The sequence below is a fragment of the Lipophrys pholis genome (assembly GCF_963383615.2).
Source record: "Lipophrys pholis genome assembly, chromosome: 7".
NCBI classification, from domain to species: domain Eukaryota; kingdom Metazoa; phylum Chordata; class Actinopteri; order Blenniiformes; family Blenniidae; genus Lipophrys; species Lipophrys pholis.
Genome location: NC_137638.1, coordinates 1,792,375 through 1,813,406, shown reverse-complemented (window position 1 = coordinate 1,813,406; position 21,032 = coordinate 1,792,375). Strand labels below are relative to the sequence as shown.

General features: G+C 44.3%; 1 protein-coding gene across 1 annotated transcript; it reads right to left on the bottom strand.

Moving 5' to 3' along the window:
* Nucleotides 1-263: 263 nt before the first annotated feature.
* Nucleotides 264-20,021, bottom strand: slc39a14 (solute carrier family 39 member 14). Its single transcript, XM_080467611.1, has 10 exons — nt 19,932-20,021; nt 14,900-15,054; nt 12,289-12,638; nt 11,255-11,432; nt 7,020-7,189; nt 5,823-5,945; nt 3,484-3,657; nt 2,583-2,799; nt 2,316-2,500; nt 264-1,009 (listed from the first exon to the last, which is right to left on the bottom strand). Exons 3-10 carry the CDS (start codon nt 12,607-12,609, stop codon nt 857-859), a joined length of 1,521 nt encoding a protein of 506 aa, XP_080323737.1. The 5' UTR covers nt 12,610-12,638; nt 14,900-15,054; nt 19,932-20,021; the 3' UTR covers nt 264-856.
* Between the last annotated feature and the right edge of the window lie 1,011 nt (nt 20,022-21,032).

Sequence of the window (21,032 nt, the reverse complement as noted above, 5' to 3'; positions counted from 1 at the left end):
CCACCACAACGTGTCTGATGCCACTGATTTCAGGGGTGTAGGTTTCTTTTCTTTTAAGTCTCAAACGTATGCAAGGCTGCATTTAATTAATCTATGTCACAATATTTACTTAGTTTAAGAGTTTACATTAAATCTGTAAGCAGCGGGACAAAATATGGCGTCGCTAGAGGATCAAGAAAAAGATGAATTGGTCAAAAAAAAAAAAAAAAAACGAAAGTACTAAGAGATTTAAATAGAATTTGGCTTCATTGAAGCAACGGGCAGAATTACAGCTGAATCTTTCTTTTGTGGTGAAAAAAGGATGAATGAAGGTTTGAAGCTTGAAGCGACGGCAGACGACCAAACCCCCCCGAGCAGGAGAGAAAAGCCAGCAGGTTTGGTTTTGGTAGAACTTAACTGAGCAGATGTGCGTCTCACTCTTTTGGACCATGAAGACGTCTCATGTCACACAATGAAAAAGAAAGACTCCCTGAAGGTTGTTAAAGCGTCCCGATTGAGAAACGTCCCCGCGGGTCCATTAGTTCTATAAACTATGAAGCACATCAGTGAGGGTCCGCCTGCTTCCTGGAGGACGACCGGCTCAGGTCTCAGGACATCGACTCTTCCCCAGATGTTTTCGGTGACGGAGACGTTGAGGAAAGAAGGCCGCCGCCGCCTCAGACCTACTGCATGTCTGAACGGCGAGGGAGCGGCTGCTCAGAGGAGTGTGCGTACCCGCCGCACGCCCCCCCCCCCCCCACACAAAACAAAACACCGGAGATGAAAACACAGACTCTGAATCCGTTTTGACAGCACAAGAAGCGTCCGGCGTCTCCGTAGGGGGGCCGAGCCGGCGCCGGGTCAGACGGGGCCGCCGCTAGCCCAGCCGGATCTGCCCGGAGTACGTGGTGAGGAGGAGCATGATGGAGAAACCCGTCAGCAGCCCGGCGTTCTGGATGGCGAAGGTGAGGAGGAAACTGCTGCCGCCGGCGTCTTCTTCCTCACGACTCACCTCGTTCATCTCGGGAAACTGAGGAAAGGCGGACAGGAGATGTTTGAATGATTTGGGCAGGACATTAATCAGAAGACACGATGGACGGACTGGACGCAGAGCCTCGGAAAACCACCAGAGGGCGTCTCTCCTCCATACCAGAGGCGTCCAGCCCATCTCAGCTGAGAGGCCAAATGGGAGCCGGGCGGGTAAAACTTCAGGATTTCACTTTTTATTCTGTCGCTCGAGCCCAAAACTGCTTTAATCTCATTCCCACACCAGTGGAGACGGCTGGCATTAGAATGTACTCTGAACCCTGAACTGCAGCCAGTGGATGTACTGTGTATTGCTCAGTGACACACATCGACATGTTGTAGTAATAGTAATAGCAGTAGTAGTAGTAGTAGTTTATTCGGTCAACCAAATACAAAGAACAAAGAAAAAAGAAAAAAAAAAAGAAGACCGAAGGTTTCAGGCTGAAGTTGTCATTTTGGCGAACCCTGTACACAATATACATACTATACATAATATACATACTATACATAAAGTTTCTGCAACTGGTGTAACAGAAACAAAAACAACAATAACTTGTCTTTTCTTTGCCTTTCCTGGGAAACCAAACAGAAACTGTCCTCTAAGGGAACACCGTCACTCTTAATCTCGTCCTTCCTGACCTCCATATCTTTTAAAAGTGCCGAGCTTAAACCGCCTTTTAAATGTTTTAAGTGTATCCGATTTTTCTTTTAAGTTATTGTCCACGTTGTTCCAAAAACTAACCCCTCTTATAGAAACGTATCTACTTTTTTTAATTTGTTCTTGCCTTAATTTTAACAAAAAAAACCACCAAGTGGGAGACGGAGAATTGAACCTGCAACCTTACCAGCCTACCAACCGAGTGTCATAATAACCTTTAAACCTAAACTCTACTGTTTTTCTTTGTTGTAGCTGAGAGTACACGCGAGGACAAAGAATTTCTTTGGGATTAATAAAGTGTTTCTCTTCTACAGGAGAAGTTTTCTGGACATTTTGCACCAGAAGTTTTCATTAAAATTGACTTTGTGTTGAGAAAAATCAACATTCCATCACGTACTCCGCACCACAACACAAAAATCTTTAAAGTTTATATTTTAACGTTATCTATGTCACTGGTCTGGTCCACTCATGAAATTGGACTTTCTGTGTGTGACCCCCCTGATTTAAGGACTATAAGCAATTTCTGCCTTAAATGTAGCTGCTAATTAAAATGTATAAAGTTTAAGCATTTTCATTTGATAAGCAGTGGTCACGCTAAAGAGAAACATGAAATGCCCAAAAAGGGAATAAAAAAAGGAGTGCACACACTGACCATGTCTGCCAGAGCGATGTAGAGGAACATTCCTCCCGCCAGGGCGAAGATCCAGTTGGGGGAGAAGCTGTTGCCGGCCAGGATGCCGAAGCCCATGCCCAGGTAGCAGCAGCAGGCGGACAGGAAGTTGAAGAAGAGCGCCTGCTGGATGCTCATGCCGGCGTTCAGCAGGATCACAAAGTCTCCTGGAGGGATGGCAGTCACACGGTTGAGTGAACGTCAGCATGTCTGGCAGAACGACTCCGACCCCGACCCGACCCGACTCACCCAGCTCATGGGGGAACTCCTCGCACAGGATGGCCACGGAGGTGCTGATGCCCTGAAAGACGGAGGCGGTGAAGGAGGCGCCGATCGCCAGGCCGTCGATGAAGTTGTGCAGGCCGTCGCTCAGCGTGATCATCCAGGCCAGCGTGCCGATGTCGGAGTAGGTCGTCCCCTTCAGCCAATAGCAGCCGCCGCCGCCGCTGTCGGGACTCTGGGAATCCTGGAGGGAAAGACACACGGAAATTCAGCAGCCAATCAGGAGACAAACTGAACCCGGGAGGAGACTTTTCAAAATGTACCATATCTATTATTTAAGGAAAATTATATGAATAATACTTTTAAAAGTCAACAAAATGTGGAGAAACAAGACTCTGGTGTCGTATCAATCACAGACTAATGGAAAAGCTCCTGCAGGTTTTGTCTTGTAAAACCACTTTCTACCACAAGATGGTGTCATGAGTCACGCTAGCATCAAATTAGTTCAGTTAGTTTTCTGAATCAATCATTTTTAATTAGTGGGCAACATATACACACACATATATATATATATATATGTGTGTGTATATATATATTTATTTCCCCCCCACCAGCAAATTTGCATTTTTTTTTTTTTTTTTAATGTATTACTATTTTCCTTGTTTTATTTGTTTTATGTGCCTGTTTTTTTTACGGAGCCTTAATGTACTGCTGCTTGTCTTGGCCAGGACACTCCTGAAAAAGATGTTTAATCTCAAGGTTTATTTCTGATTAGTAGGGATGCGCCGATACCACCGTTTTATTTTTGCATGTGGCGTCGGTGCATCCCTAACAATTACCCAACGAATCACTTTGTTTTCTTCTTGCATTTTATCCACCGACATCGTCACCGCTGGTTCCCTCCTCCGATGACGGGGCTGAATCCTACCTGTGGCGTCTGTGCGGGGCTGAGCATGAGCTCGCCCTCTCCTGCGTCCACCTTGCCCAGAGCCAGGCTGCTCGCCTCTCCGTTCTGCTGCAGCTTCTCCTTCTCGCCCTCCTCGGCGTCCCCGTCGGCCGTCGAGTAACGATCGGTGTGGGGGAAGTGGCTGTGGCCGTGGTTCTGAGGCAAAAAGGGAACAAAGTGATCAATGAAATAAAAACGGATAAATGTCCAACTCACCAGGGTTTACATTTTCATCCTGGCATGAACAGTCGCTTTGGTTTGTGTCAGATTGGTCGTGTATGAATAGATTAAAAGCCTAAAGCCAAAAGCAGCCAGACAGATATAATTGAACAGACAATTCAAATCTGGAAACACAGGTCAGCGTGTAGATCCATTTTCAAGTGGTTGTTAAAAACGAGCGACAAAATCTAGACAACATGAGGAGGAAAGAAGAAAAAAGAGAGCACAGCTTTTATTGTGGCGGAGCCGCTTCCTCCGTCACTCGTAGAATACTATCTGAATTGGTTCCACATATGATGGAGGTCTGGGTCTGGTGTTAAAAAAAAAAAAAAATGGAATTGGAGCTTTAAGATGGAAACGAGTCGATACGAGTCACGGAGCAAAAAAATAAAAAAAATAAAAAATCTGAATTGGCTCGCATTTCCCTGCAGTGTGAACGAGGCCTTAGTGTGTTGTCTTTACGGTGGAAGGTGAGAAAACAGTGACGTGGGAGCCAATGTGGGTTAAAGAGCGTCGGTAATTGGATCAACAGGTGAGCTGCTGATTAGTCCTGCTTGAACCTCGTGGCCTGAATCAGAGCAACCACAAGGGGGAGCAGCAGCACTGGGCCGAGCCCCTCACAATCCCCAACTCCTGTTTCTGTGAATGACATGTACAGCCTGTGATATCAAGGCGGTGTTGGACTTCCAAAAGCAAACTCCACTGGTAAAACATGCCGTGCATGTATAAAAGTGACGCCTGAAAGCTGCTCATGTCCCGAGGCGAGCAGAACGGGGAGGTACGGCTGTCAGACTGGGTGTGAATCACCAACAGGCTGTGCTGGAACAACTCGCCGTGCATTTCTAAAACAAACACTAATGAAAATCCGCTTCTCACGTCACAACGCGCTGACGACTGCAGAAATGCACTCAGACGAGTATCTGAATATATGAAAACCAGTTTGGAAGTTGTTGCGTTTTCCGATCCAGAGAAGTTTGGCTTCAAATTTAAATTACTATCATTTATGTGTGGATTATTAACCTTTCTTTGACTTCAGATACGCAGACAGAGATATAGAGACGCAAAAAGCAAGAAGTTAAAGACAGAGACAGATCAAGACTGAAAAAGAGAAATGGATTGATAGAGAGAAAGAGCAGGAGAAATAGAATGAGGTAGAAATGGAGAGAAAAAAGGAGACTGAAGGTCTGTTTACACGTGAAAAAACGAAACTTTGGTTTGGAGTTGTCAGGGAGGTGAAAGAAAGAAGATTTGTGATTTCGGATGTTGTCTTATTCACGTCTGGCTGCCAAACTACTAGTTAAAATATTTAACCACGCCTGGATTTGTTCCTCGACTGAGCAGGTGAAGAAAAGTAGGCCCTGGAGTGACGGCCCGGTACACTTGACTTCTGAACGACTCTCCCTTCAAGCTACGAAGTTGGAGGACGGCAGGCGGGAACTTCCAGCTGACCACGAGGAATGCTGCTTTGAGAACCCTGCAGCACAGATCAAGGACGAATTCCACTGCGGAGGCCACGTGAGACAAGTGTCCCATTTTTTGTCCACTTTACTACAGCGCAGACAAAGCAGGAGGTTCTGCGTCACACCGATTCACCGCCGGCGCCTCCTGCTTCAGACGAAGCTCTCTGAACACGCAGAGCTACAACTTACTGCAAATAACAGGTATTAGTAAGTAGGGCTGGGAACCTTTCACTTTGGAACCGATACCAGGACTCAGTGGTACCAAAGTTTGGGACTTTAGTTTGTTCAATGTGGTAATAAATCTTAATTTAATCATTAAAAAAATTGCATTTATTTCTCAATATATAGACTTTTTGTTTATTTATTGTAACATCGCAGCCGTTTCACAAATGCCTTCAGTGTTTTTCTTAATGCACAAATTAAAACCGACTCCACGTCCTCCTGTTCCGCTCTCCTCTGGAAACATCCTGTCATCAGGGCCTCTCGGAGGGAAAACAGGTTCAAAACAAATCAGAACTCTCTTCAGCCTGGGGAAACATCCCGTGTTGAACCAGGAGCTTCGTCGGATTAGAGGTTTTCCTGCCGCCGGCCTCGTAACTTCACGTCTCAGACAGTTCAGCATCGGGATCGACAGGAACTTACCGGGTTTTTCTGCTTGAGAAGCACTTTCAGCACCTTCTCAGTGAAGAAGAAGAGGTAGAATCCTCCGAACACGACAGTCGACTTGGACACGTAGAAATCCACCATGGGGTCAAAGCCAAACGCCTGCGATGGAGGAGAGAGAGGCTGTCAGCTGGCGACCACCTTTATTGTGAAGGTTCAGTGTTATTAGGAGTGAAACGATTCAAGCAGCTCTGGAGAGTCTGAATGTGACGGCTGTAGGAACTTTGGCATTTCTTTTTAGCTAAAATGACGGATTCATCACAAAAGCCACATGATTTAGATCTCCTTCAAACTTTATCAGCCACTTTGCAAATTACTGGGAAACAGGTTGTTCTGGTAGACGGAGTGGATCTTTCTGCATTTGGATTCCTGTTGCAGGTTAATGTAGTTCAGTTGCAATTTTTCCATTTGCGTTTTGTTTTACACTTGTGTCTTTTGTGTCTTCTATATTGGAGTTCAGGGTTTTTAAAATGGTCTTATGGCTTTTTCTTTTGTAACTGCAATACAACTTCTGTTTTTTTTTTTTTTAAAGTTTCGTATGCGTGTTGCAATTTTTCCATTTGTTCGTTTTCTATTTGTATTGTTGTTTGGGGCTTTTATATTTATTTTATTGACCACACATATAGGAAAGTGAATAACAAACATCTTTATATATACATACCTACATATATATATATATATATATATATATATATATACATACATGAAGTTTTTGGTTGGGGGGGGGGTTGATTTGATTAGCAAGCAGTTGATGAACGTTTGATCTTTTCTAATGAACCTAAGTCACAAAGTAAAAATGTTTAAATGGAAAATAATCAGCAAACTAAAGTAAAGACGAGACAAACAAGTGCTTAACAATTACATTAGGTAAGTAATAGTCAGGATAATGATGTAATGTGACTATTGGAAGTGGAACAAAGTAGTACGATTACTTAAATTTGACTTCTTTCAACTAATTTTGATGATATATGTGTTTGAATTAGACATATGTGATTGTAATCCCTTTGGATTCCAATCCGGGCCCCAACATAGCTATAAAACAACCCTGCCGATTCCACATGAACATACTCATCCTACTGAGTAATCTGATCGCAGCATATGCCACTGCTCTTTCTAAAAGCTGTGCCGAGGCACACTCGTGTGACTTCTAGCGAGCGGCAGCAGTGTTGACACTACCTCCGGGATGAGCTGAAACAGGGCGTTGGAGTAGAGCGTGCCAATGGCCAGGGCTATGAAGTAGAGCAGCAGCCGCTTGTAAAAGGTTTTCTTCATGAAGGGCACGACGCTCGCCCCGACCAGCGAGCACAGAGAGATGAGAGTCACACACAGGATCCCATAACCCCACACTGATCGCACAGAGAGGAAATCAAGGGGAGGGGAGGTGAGAGAGGTAGTAGTTAGTTCAGAGATGATCAGATCAGATTAATTACCCGGGGGGGGGGGGGGGGGGGGGGGCACAAATAACACCGTCCATTTAACACCCTGGAGAGGAAGAAAAGGACAGATTAAAAATCAAACTGTGCACAGACAGCGAAGAGTCTTTGGAAGGACAAGAGGCTCATTATTCACCGGGAACCGTTTCAGACAAGTGACACCACCTCAGGTTGTGTTTGAAGGTTCTCATTAGACGGGCTTTCCAGCGGGCTTCAAACCATGCAGTACTTTGATCAGAGACAGGAAGTAATTAGGCTGAAATTTCCCACATGTCAACAAACACACAGACACACAGACACACACACACTTTCAGTGCATCCAGGTGCACGGTCGTAGCCTCAGTGTCGACACAGACCATCACACGGGAAACAGGAAGTCCTGCCGGTGAAAACATGGACCCAACACAGGGACACTTCTAGTTCAACAGACTCTTATAGGAGGACGATTGTCCTTCTAAACTGTGAATAAAAACACCCAATAAAAGTCAGAACTGGGACAAGAGGATGTTCACAAGAGCGCTTCGTTTGATGATTCTTTATATACTACAATCCTCTCGCTTCCAGGACGCCGTTACTGTCTAACTGCTACGACACCTTCAAAAAGTACTGACCCTGGAATCCTCTTCATACTAATGCTACTGCTCCGTTACTAATTATCCTCACGAGCTCTGAGACGTTCAACCAGCCAGTCTTTCCTAAACGTTCCACGACAGCTTCAGGACTTTAAAAACAGCCGTCATTGCCTTTGACTGTTGAGTTTTTGTACGTTTATTGGCTGTCTTTTGAGACCTTGTACTCTATCAATATACTCAAGGACATCTTCAAATTGCATTGTACTTTTACGTTTCTGTACTATAGCTGATTAACCAAAAAAACTCTGTTTTGTGAGTTTGCATGACTTCTGTAGCTGCTCTACATGCTGCAGCGGAAAAGAGATCGGAGACGACACAGTTCTGGATTAAACCTCGTATCCAACACATGTGGCGCACACGCACACACACACACACACACACACACACACACACACACACACACACACACACACACACACACACACACACACACACACACACACACACACACACACACACACACACACACACACACACACACACACACACACACACACACACACACACACACACACACACACACACACACACACACACACACACACACACACACACACACACACACACACACACACACACACACACACACACACACACACACACACACACACACACACACACACACACACACACACACAGAGATGATTGGCAATTGCATAGCGAGCCGAGGGAAAAAAAAAAAAAAAAACAACAACAAAAACCCCAAAAGCCTTGTGCAACGTTTATTAGAGCCCAGGAAAACCCAGAGTGAAACTGGAAACAAGAGCTGTGAGGAAAAGATGAAGGAGCGCTTGGTCAAAGGTGCGCTTGGTCAAAGGTTCTAAGTTCTAGACCCGCCGTGCCCTGAAAGCTTTGTGGGATGTGCAGGAGATGACAAGATGGACACATGGCAGGAAGGCAAACCTCTGGCAGGAGCTGCAGGATAGCGGTGGAGTACAGCGTGCCAATGGCCAGAGCGATGAAAAAGCTGAGCACGTGTTTCATGTAGCGCGTCTTCATCAGGGGAACGATGAAGACCCCGGTCAGGGAGAAGGCATTGATCACTGTCACGCTCGCCAGGGAGAAACCCCACACTGAAGTTGGGAGTGACAGTAATGAATCCATGAGTGTTGAGGCGCTCGCATCGGCATGCAACATTAACACTTTCAGCAGAAGTTTAGGTTTAAATGAATTCTGGGAAAACCTGCGAGAGAAAAATATCATCAACAACAAAAAAGGGGAAAAAAACAAAACAAAAACATTTTCATGCAATTCAAGGCTACAAATCAGTGTTGGGAGCAAATTAACTACAGGAGTTTGCACCATTTAGTCATCTACTTTAGTTGTGTTGGTCCGTTAAACAGATTAAGGTCGAACAAGTAAAAGTTGGTTATTTACAAAAAAACACTTCAGCAACGGTTTGTTAAACTTCATATTGGAACTTCTGACTGAGGGTACAAATACACACAATGGCAAGTGAAAATGCAAAACCTTCGTTGCGTTTTGGGTGTCTGTTTACACAACAACGCTGATCGGACCACGTGCAATCACAACTTTTTGAAAAAGTCTCCCAAGGTGCAACATTTCAAAAATGCTCTCACTGTCACCGTGTAAACGGGCAAAAACGACACTTTCGCGAAACGTTCGCTGCTACTATGCATGCGCACCATGAAATTACTAACTAGTAGTTACGCACATGCTCAGTAGAGCCAATCAGAACGATGCTTCTTCCAGAGTGTCATGACTCCCAGTCCGTAATCTCCTGGGACTCGGTAGTTTTATTTTGACAGTCATCGTAATAACGTTGGCCTGTAAACGTGAAACTTTTCTAAAATGCAAAAACACTGCGCTCACACTTGTCGTGTGAACGGGGCTTAAATGAGTCCAAAGGGCTTCCAGGACACTCGAAGAACGTCCTGCACAAAGTGCACACTCAGCGTATCTGGATGGAGTTACCATGAGTCAGCAGTTAAGAAAACAAGAGCTTTCCTTTCTGTGGTGTCTTTACCTGGATGGGATCTGTGCTAACAACTCAATGTGCTGACTCAAGCAGGATCTTCGATTCTACAGCCAATCTCGGAAACGCAATCCGAGCCTTGGCGAACCGCTTGTGTTTATTTTCGCTCTTTATCTCCTTTGGGGACGCTGGGATAGTTAGCACTGTCTCTGCGCAACAACACACACATTTGGAGCCGAGGTTAAATGAAAGACCGGCCACATGGACTGTAGGATCGTGAAAGACGAAAGAGGACATAAAATTATTGACCAAAACATACTTCTAGTTGAAGGGCACACAGACGCCGTTTACAGCAAATGTACAATAGACCGAGACACAAATCAAAACCTCTGATGGAGCTCGTTTGTGTCGATGGATTTTTTTAACAGCTCATTAGAAAGCCAACTATCTAGAATTTACTACATATTGTGTGATAAAGTGCATGCAGCATGTGATCTTCCTGCAGAAGCGTGAGACTTGGCAGTGGCACTTCGCCTGGATTTTGAAACACAGTTGAGCTTTAACCATTGCGGCAAGACGATAAGACTTGACCCCTTCGTCCAACCATGGAAAGAGTTTAGAAGAGGAGAGGCCAGCAGACCACGTGACGGAGATGGATCCAACTCCACAAATCCAATCACAATCTGCACATACGGCAGAATCCCAGAAAAGCTTCAAAGATGCTCCTTAACATTCATGATATCTAGACAGTTGTCAGATAGAATTCTGACCCCCGGGTCACTTCTCCTGTGCGGAAAAACGACCGGCTCCATAGAATTGTGACTCCTAATATGAAACTGTACCTCTTGCTAATAAGACTGTTCTAATGTGGATATTTAATATAAATATTACCCGTTTCATGTCATAAGCCATTGTTTTTGTGTTATTTGATCTTTCCACAATTTCAAAATAAGGCACCACTGAATCTTATCACGTGCACAGAAATGAAGTTTACAAGTCCGTGTATACAAAATAGAAATATAAACTTTAAAAAAAAATGAATTCCTAAAATTTATTTCAAGATTAAACGATGCTAAAGGTATATTATATTACACATGTGAAAGGTACATTTGTATTATTTTTATGCATTTATTATTTCATACATACAGTATATTATATAGGTCACTTTTCCATGCAGTAGAATATTGACCCAAGCTTATTATAATGTTAAATCATCTATTTTCTTCATATGTATTTAAAGTGTTGAGACATCAGTCACTTTTCCATGACTTAATGAGTGTGAGTCACTTTTCCAAAGGGCGGGGAGAGAATTCTATAATAGAAAAGTGAGCCGTGGGTCACTTTTCTATCCGACACAGGCAACACAGAAATTGAACATTCTAATATATGTTAAGCCTTTGTTGAACTGACCTTCGGCGTCTGTTGGCCGGGGCGAGGTGTCATTGGTCTCGCCGTCTTCTTTCCGAGCTCTGCAGTTTCCGGCGTCCAGCTGCTGCAGCATGGTGGGACACAGCTCCTGCAGGCCGCGGCCGTCAAGCCGCGACTGCTCGCTCATGCTGTAGATCGCCAGCGTGTCGGCAGGCAAGCACTGGAAACGGAAACATCAGAGGGAGAAGCCTCGGTTAAGCCGGGATATCTCTGGAGTTTGCATGTTCTACCTGCGTGCCCTAACTTGTAAATATTGCAGGATTCATATCTGCAATGTGATTTTGTCCGTTTTCATGGCAACGGTGGTGGGAGCCATTTAAAATGGGACTTTTTGGAAATGGCTCCCAAGGTGGAGACGCCGTGTTGTCATGACTCCCAGTCCATATTCTCCTGGGACTTGGTACTTTTATTTTGACAGTCACCGTAATAACAATGCAACTTTGTGGTCTGTTCACTCGAATGTCTGTGTTCTCCCAGTGTTAATGTTCAGAACCCATTGTTCTCTAATGCATGTGTGTGGTTCTTTACAAAAACAACCAACATAACCAACTGGTGGCCAAAGATGCTTACTAAGCGTTTTCAGTGTTTCTGCCATTTCCAGGGAAACGGACATCATTGCCATGTAAACGTGAAACGTTTCTCAAACGTAGAAGCAAAAACTACTTTTTAAAATACACGTTACAAACTGTTCACTATTATAAGGTGAACTACCAAAATGGCGGTCTGATCTATTCACTCCCTTTCTGGATTAAATGCCGGTCAAAATCATTTCAGTTTGAGACGCCATTTGTGACGTCGGACCTGTGGCCATGGAAGTGATTAGAACACCTGAATTCAATGATTTGGATAGCTGAGCAAATACTTTTAGTAATATAATGTACCTTTCATAGAAAAACTTCTTCTTTTTTTAGTTTTCTTTGAAAGTCAACCAAGACACAGTGATGCAAGTGTGATTTCCAGAAGTGGCGGCTTTTGGTAGAAATTCTAACTTGACAAGACACAAAACGTTTCTGCACCTGCGATCGGTTGACTTTGGGAGGCGCCGCGGTCGTGGACGTCTCTGCCATGTTGCTGCCATTGCTGTCGCCTTCGCCCTGACCCTGGCTGAGGACTGCTAGGAGAGAGCGCAGCTGAGGCACAGAGATGGTGCTGTTCTCCCCGTAGCGAGCCAGCAAGTCTTCAAGCACTTGAGTGGGCGACGGGGTCCGGCTTGCCCCCTGCCCGGCGACTCGGCCCGGGGCCGAGAGCAGCAGAACCAGGGCCAGGGCCAGCGTGTGCCGAGAGCGCAGGTGGGTGACTGTTGATGCAGCGCCGTCGTGACGGAGCCAGATGAGCATGGCTTCTTGTGTGGATCGGTGAAGTGGATCTGTGGGTGGAGAAAGAGAAGTAAACTGTCTATATGAAAACACAAAACTCCATAAAGAAAAGAATCAAATATGGAATAAGTGAACCAAGAATCATCGTTCAGAGAAACGATGATGGAGGTACTATAGTCTCATAGTAACAATAGAAGTTTTAAATTAGTGTAAGAATCCCCTATGCTGATTCCATTTGAACCAAAAAAAAAAAAAAAAAGTAGAGTTTCTTGTGTGTGCTTGGTTTTCTACCAGGTTTTCCTCCCACAGTCTAGATGAGGGGAGTGTAATATTTTAATTCAGGGGCCAAATAGTTTAATGTCATATTGAGTGGTAAACTAGTGCCATAATAGCCTTCAAATGTAAACTTTTAAGTTGTTTTATATTGTAGACAGTGCAGAGTATGCATGATGGAAATGTGGATATTTTCACAAAACCAAACAATTAATACCAAAAATTCATACAATTACAACAACGTCAATTTTAATTAAACATTCTGGTGCAAGATACAGTGAAATGTCAAATAACCTGCTCTACGAGGCTTGTGTTTGACACACCTGCTTTAGAATCGTGCTCGTGAGGCGAATTGGTGTTTCTAAACTTCTTACTGAGATGATCGGAAACATGGTCGACCGTCTGTCTCGTACTATGTTCATAACATCATACTACCATCACACTGTTTCTCTTCACTACAGACATCCTCTCTGCCCTGAAACCTGAAGGTTATATTATATTTAGATATTTTTTAGACTAAATATTTCCTGAATGCGGGGTTGTTTTCTTTTGCAACATATGTGGACTACGTCAACGTCACACACACATAAGCTTAATAATAATTTAGTTGGGTTCTGTTGTTCTCTATCATTGTAAGAGGCTTTGAGATGTTTGTTGATGTGATTTAGCGCTTTACAAATAAAATTGAATTGAATTGAATTGAATTGAATTGAATTGAATAAGCGAATAGAAAGCAGTCCAATCTGAGGGGATCTTTATAGGATAGTGATTACTACAAAAAAGGAGTCTAATCTACATGCCAAGGAGTATGGAAATAATTATGCTCGACACCAAGATGTTTTAATACTTGCCGACATCCTGAGTAACTGCTGATTAAAGTGAATCCTGATGCCTGGAATTCCATTTCCAGGCATCAGGCATCGACACACATGGAAACCCATGTGTGTCGAGGTGTGTGTGTGTGTGTGTGTGTGTGTGGGGTGGGGGTGTGTGTGTGTGTGGGGTGGGGGTGGGGGGCAGTACTAAGGAAGTGCCAATGAAGCACGGCGTGCACACGAGTCGACACAAAGGGCCACTGTGGCACAATGCATAGAGAAGAAACAGAAAACCGGCGGGACAAACACAGCCAGCGATTACACACAATTACAGCATCAGACTACACAGTGACTGACGGCGACAGCAGGAGCAACCGGGGACTCCTCGGTAATCCACTCGCTGGCTCACATGTCACCATAACGGACATCAGCCGACATTCAATTTCAAGAGACTCGCAACTTTAACCGGAACTACTACTTCCCCACTTCTGAACCTAACCTTTGGATTAAACATTTTGGGGATTATTCAGAGGAAACAAGCCTATAATGTGACTGTAAATACAGCGTCGGTCTCCAAACACATACAGGCACACACCAGGAGGTGTTATGGTTCATCTAGTCACGCATGTGCAGAAGAACAAATTACCGCAGCAGTGGTGAACAGCGTTTCCGCCGTCAACAAGGAACTGGGCCTCGGGCATTTCCAGAAAGTCTCATGGCGAGGGAACCCCAGCATTCTCAAAAAGTTGCATTTTCAGTAGCTCAGAGCACTGTGTCGAGTAAATGAAGCCTCAAAACGCAACCAAAGGCTTTTGCGTTTCGACTAGAAATAGTAGTTGTGTGAACAGAATCTAAACGATCAAGTTCAACAAGTGTGTTAGGAACTTGTTTATTCATATTCTCCGACTGGGTGTTGCTTGGAAGAGGTTATATTTATATCTGGAAAAACAACAGGGCTGTATCTTAGCAAGATTCTGGCAAACTCCTGGAAGCATGGCAGTACATTGTAAATCCGTGAGGCGTTTTCATTAGAAAGCATTTGAACAGGCCCACGGTGCTTCCTCTTTTTTTTCCATCCCTGACATAACACTTGTTGCACACGAAGCCACCGAACGCAGAGCGGTGATTCATTGCAGGCCTCCCTGCAGCTCCACAGCCGGGCGAAGCCACACTAAACAAATACACTCTTTCATATTTCTGGGCTGGCGAGGAGAAACGCTCACCTTCTTTCCTGACGGAGCCTCCCGGGAAAGCTGAAGCCTGAAGCTCCCAATTCTGCTCGGAGGCTCTGGAGCGCGGCGAGCGTTGCCCACAGGTTACCTGGGAGTTGAAGTGGAGTCAGTGAGCAGTGAAGAGGGGGTTTGAAGGGTGCAGCAGACTGTGGAAGAGAGAGAGAGAGAGAGAAATGAAATGCAGGTCACCAACAAGGCAGAGAGACGTCCTGCATTCTGTGTTGGTTTTTTCCTTATTGATTCAGTAGCATGTGCCCTCAGCTGAAAACATCCCGATCAGGAGGACGCCACGTGTCCAGATAATACAAAGCTTTGGTCACGCAGGGCAAAGACACAAATATGTCAGCTATTCAAGAAAGATTCAGGAACACCAACATTTTATGAAAGGTTGCTCTTTAAAGCAGGAATCAGACCTGCTGAAAGAGACATTCCTATTAGAAAATCAAGACCTTCAGAGGCGACATCATATTAATGAAAAAGTGAAAACTACCACACAGCCAGGCACACGTTCAATAGAGACGATTAAATAAGCATATGACTCAAACACAAGGAAAATTATATCAGGTATGTATAAAATGTATTAAATCTTAAAACACATTCAACACTGTATCGCAAAAGAAAATGGGAGAAGGATGTGGAGACTATTATATCTGAGGAAGAATGGACAACAATATGGAAGCATCAATGGAAATGTACCAGCTCACCAACGTGGAGAATTTAGCTGGAAAACTCTGACAAGGTATTTTATAACACCGTCTCAGACATCCCACTATGATGGGACATTGTGGAAATGTAAACGAACATCATTTATTATGTTTTTTGGAACTGTCCTGTCACTGAACTCTTCTGGAGAGGGCGTCATCGTGCCTTAGACTTACAGAGGTCACGTCCCTTTTGGAGAGGAAGACTTTATTTTTGTGGACTTCCGGCACAAGAATGGCTGAAAAGGGGACAAATGATTATTGAATATATTGCTGATGGCTGAGGAAAAACGCTGACTCTAAATATCTGGACGAACATTTAGAAGATGGATACCGGCACGTGTGATCAACCATAAACTGGAAGGATTGATGTCACGAAGGGAGAAATGCGTTAATTATGCAACACCAAAGACCAGACTTTAGTTTCACAAATTTATGAATATGTAAATAATGACACGGATCACTATCCTGAGGTCATTTCATTTCAAAATCTTCTAAAAATTTAATTTAAAGTGTCTCCACAATGTCCAAAAGCTCCCCGTTCAGTGGCATCTTGTGGAAATGGAGTCCACTACATGCTACAGACGGGAATACTCCACTTCTTTTAGGGAGGGCACGTTCACTTCTGGAGGTGGAGTGAGCTCACCCATGCCACCACTCATTCATTTCTCCAATTATTCATTCAAACCATCAAACCGCACAATCGTCAAACTAATGACCGCTGCTTCAATCAAATCACATCCACCCATCGTCCATCCAACCACACGTCCAGTCATCCACCCAATGATGCCTCCATCTATCCAGATCACCATCCATCCATCCATCCATCCATCCATCCATCCATCCATCCACGTTCAATTCAATCCAACAAATCAGGCATTTATTGACCACATTAGTTAGAATTTGTCTCTTATGGGTAATAAAAAGTATGCTCTCTTGTTAATCCAGTATTTCCCTTCCTTTCTCTGTCCACAGGTCTCATAAAAGAACAATCAATAGGTCAGCTATACCCTGCAAATACCCTCTGTTCTGACCTTCCCTGCTTCACTTGGTCCGATGTGTGAAGCTCGGCAGAACTACGTGGGAAAACAAGGAGCAGAAAACACAAAGAAATGTTCATAAGCCTCCTTAGCGCTCATATTTGATGACCTCTCTCTTACACAATCCCTGTGGGAGCTTTTACAACCCTGAACCTTGGCCTCCTTACTGCCGAGCTGCAGAGCAAACACAGGGGGGAAGTCTGGGCTGGATAACAACACTCTCCGTTTACTGACAGATGCTCACGGTTCATTAAACAAAAACTGTCGAGTCGCCCGTTAAAAAAAAAAAAAAAAAGTTTAAATATTTAGTTTGCAACCGCTGTACTTGGAATTCCTCCGCTGGTTCCCAACAAAGACTCAACAAACAGGCCTCGCATGGTAATGCGGAGCAGATAAGGTACAGCATGTTGATGTGTGTCTTATGTGCTTCCGCAATCACCAACAGAGTCAAATATCAGACTCTTAACAGGTAATGACTTTCTTATCTAACATGGAGATAGTCTAATTTTAATGTGGTTATAATGGCCTCACATGAGTACCAGAACCCTTCCTTAATAGTCTTTTGTAGTCGGATCTCATTTATGTTAAACAATCGCACACAATAGTTTAATAAAGATTAACAGGGAACATTCAGGCAAGTCACTGGTGTGGATGTCAGGTGTTTCGGTACGCTGAGGGGAAGTCGCCTAAAGGCAGACTCTTCAGCTTCCACCACTTCGGAGAGGAGCCAGAGGTAAAGCGATATCTTCCAACGCATTTATATTTCATGAGCGAGACCAAGGTGTGTCAGGACACGTTTGGGAGTGACACAGCAACTATAACCACGGGGGGAGCCTGGGATGGCATAAACGCACAGAAATAAACCTTTCTTGTAATTATGTTCAAACAATAGGTGTCAGCCATCAAACCGTATTATGCAACATCAGGATATTGTCTGCAGCAGGCGAACAAGCAGGAACAGCCACAACTATTACTGCATTTCTTGGCGTGTAAACGAACCACTAGGTGTAATAAGCATATCTAAACACTGTGGGAGTTAATGGGAGAACCTGGAGAAAACCCACACAGGTTCCAACACCAAGACCAAGACCTCACCCAGGAATCAAAATGGAGTGTTTTCACAGCGAGGCGGGGAAGCTACATCAACATAGCAATGCCAAATAAAACTTTTACCACAGAGTAAATTAATCGCTATGTTGTAGTGATTGGAGTGTTTTCACCAAACAGTTTTACGTGTTAAGGAATATTTTTCAAGGGAGAATTCAAAACAAGTGGAACTCAAAACTAAAAATAATATAAATATTATAACTGTAAAATAAAACTGGAATAATGGAAGAGAAACATGAGAAATAGAAGGATGTAAGGGTTTTTCCTGAATGCAGTTATCAAACTACAAGAGTTAAACATTTCTGCATCTCGGTCTTTTTTTAAATGAGAGATTTTGGCTTATGGCCGATACTGATATAAAATAGGTTAGAACATCGAATCGAGTAAAGACATTTTGAATTGTTCACTAATAGGAACGATCCATGTTTGCAAAATGGAACAAGTTTTCAAGTTTTTTTGAGTTCAGGTAAACTTTAAGTTGTTTGTTAAAAGAAAAATACAGGAGGAGCTACATTTATGAGACTATCAAATTAAATACTCAAATATTGATACCACAACCGTAATCTGGATTAGTTGGTATGCACCAAGACAGACACAGAATAAACATCGCTGTTAAAGTGGCGCTCAGCCTCCACGTCTGTGATTAGAACTCGGTGCAGATTGTAAATAACCTCTGGAAGACTGAAGAAACACAAGCAGCCTTTACTGCTGAAATCAAAACAAAGCAGGCGGCTCTATTAAATGTCAACGTGTCTGGTCAAAGCCATATCAGCATGCACGCACGCACGCACACACACACACACACAGACACACAGACACACAGACACACAGACACACACACACACACACACGTTGACCAAGGTCTATTTGTAGCCGCCGAGATAAAAAGTGGTGAAATAGCCTGGCAGTCTGCTGTGGAATTAGACAAGTCACAAACAAATCTCAAGTGGTGCAACACAATGTGCTCACCGTGAAGCAAACACACAAATACTTTTAGGAATATTTCCAAATCATTATCAAACCGTCGCGAGTCGATTCGGCTGTAGGCGAGCTGCCACGGTGCGAACATCCGCAACGGTTAAGACAAAGTAAGTTTGACTAATATTAGTAAGGGAGTGCTCCAACAACTCGGATGAAACAGAAGTTGAAAAGCGAAGGAAGGATGGAGCTGCTCTTCCTCTGCCATATTCAAACACTGATCAGGACATAGAAGGGAACAGAAATCCAGAGACCGTGAGACCGTTTATGACTTTTGATGAAATGTCCACATGTTGGACAGTGACGCTGCAGGTCAAGCTTTTTCTTCTGCCATGTGACTCGTCTTTCATTGCACTCTGGGTGTCTATTGACACGCCAGCGGAGCTCGGAGACACTGAAAATGGAACTTTTTGGAAAAGGCTCCCAAGGTGGAACTTTTGAAAAAGGCTCCGATTCCGTCCAGAGTACACAGCAGAAGGGGATGCTGCTGGTCAGGCCCACCATGGCCATAGTAAAAAGTTGTAGTGCACATGCTCAGTAGATGGACAATCAGGACAATCAGAGTGTCTTGACTCCCAGTCCAGGTTCTCCTGGGACTTGGTACTTTTACTTTTGACAGTCAAAAACAATCCCACTTGGCCGTCTGTCCAGTGGAATGTCTGTGTTCTCCCACCGAACATTAACTGAGCTCATGAATTAAGGTGAAATAATCTGTAAATCCAGCAGATTCACACACAGAGCTCAGAGCCCAGCACACGTTGACTGTTTATTCATGTAAAACTGGAAAAGAAAAAAAAAATAACTGAACTGAGGCCTAAAAACATGCATCAGAGCATGTTTGCACAGCATTGCTACACGAGAGAATCAAAACAACAGCAGTCAGAAGGATTATTTACATTTTTCCTCATTCCTACTGTCAACATGTGACTATTCTCAGTTGGACCTTCATTCATGGGCTCCGATGCAGCCACAGCTTGAAAGGAGCATTTTCATTATCACAGACTGGCAATGAAAGGACGTTTGCTCACCTCACTGAACGACCGTGTGGCCTTCAGAAAACAACGACGACGATCCCAAGTTCAAAACTCACGGTTCCTTCTTTCCCCCGTTAAGCCCCTCGAGTGTTTAATCGGAGGTTTGAACAAACCCCAGGCTGCTCCGTGTCCCAGTCGGGGTGGAGGTGGTTTTCATCCCTACCTTCTATGAATCGGCAGCTCCTTCAACTTCTACGTCCTCGCACTTTGTTCCTTGAAGCAGGACGGAGACTGTCCTGTCCCCCTCTGGTCCTGGATCACTTTATATAGACCCCCTGAAAAAAACAGAGCAGAGGCCAGGTAAAGAACCGCGCATCACCTCATCAACCTCTCCACACCCGTAATTACTGTTTCCCTCGCTCGGCGGTCCTCGTCATCATCTGCCAGCACCGTCATTAGATGAGAGGGCGACGGCTGCGGGCTGCACTGTCGGGTCAGCGGGCGCATTGTGAACGTCGCCCACTCATCCTGGCTGCGCTGTGGGAAGCGGCCGGCCTGAAATCACAGGGTTCGGGATGTGGCTCTGGGCCGGCTCACTTTTACCCCGGGGGCCGGCTTAGAGGTCACCGAGGCGGGAGCGGAGAGCCACTGAGCAAACGCTTACAAGCCAGATCCACACCCAACCACCACCGGCTGGAGTTAAGAAATATATAGTTCAACAACACAAGCTCGGAGTTCGTGGGTGATGAAAATATGATTTAAAGAAATACAATAACGTGTACGTGCGTTATCTTTCCTCTCGCTAGGGGCTCTTTCTTTTCCACAGGAGAAACGCCCGAATTCTCCTGGTTACTTCATGAGAACTTGAGCAGATTAAAAGATTACAAGCGTCGGTTGTACCGGAACCGTCACAGAAATCTCTGTAATGAGAAACTTTACTGCATCAAGACAATCATCCAAGTGTGAAACAGAGACGCGTAAAGTCAAAGCCCCTACCTGTGACTGGAAAACGGCCAAATGGTTGAGAAGAGAGTGATTCCACTTTGATCAAGCCGATTTTCTAAAGCACAATCAGAAGGTTTGACTTTCAGCGACGAGTCCAGGAAACTGAAATCTTGCCAAATTGCTTCATTATCTGCTGTTGTCAAGTCTTAACAGTCGCTGAGAGAACGTACCAATGACCTGTTTGACTCGTATGAAGGGCACGTCAAGAAAAACAGACGATAACGGTTAAGGCTCCCGTTTACACGACATTAAAAAGTTCTGAAGTACCCAGTGGAGCATCAGCAACCGTCACCGGGTTGCTGGTTTCATGTTATATTAA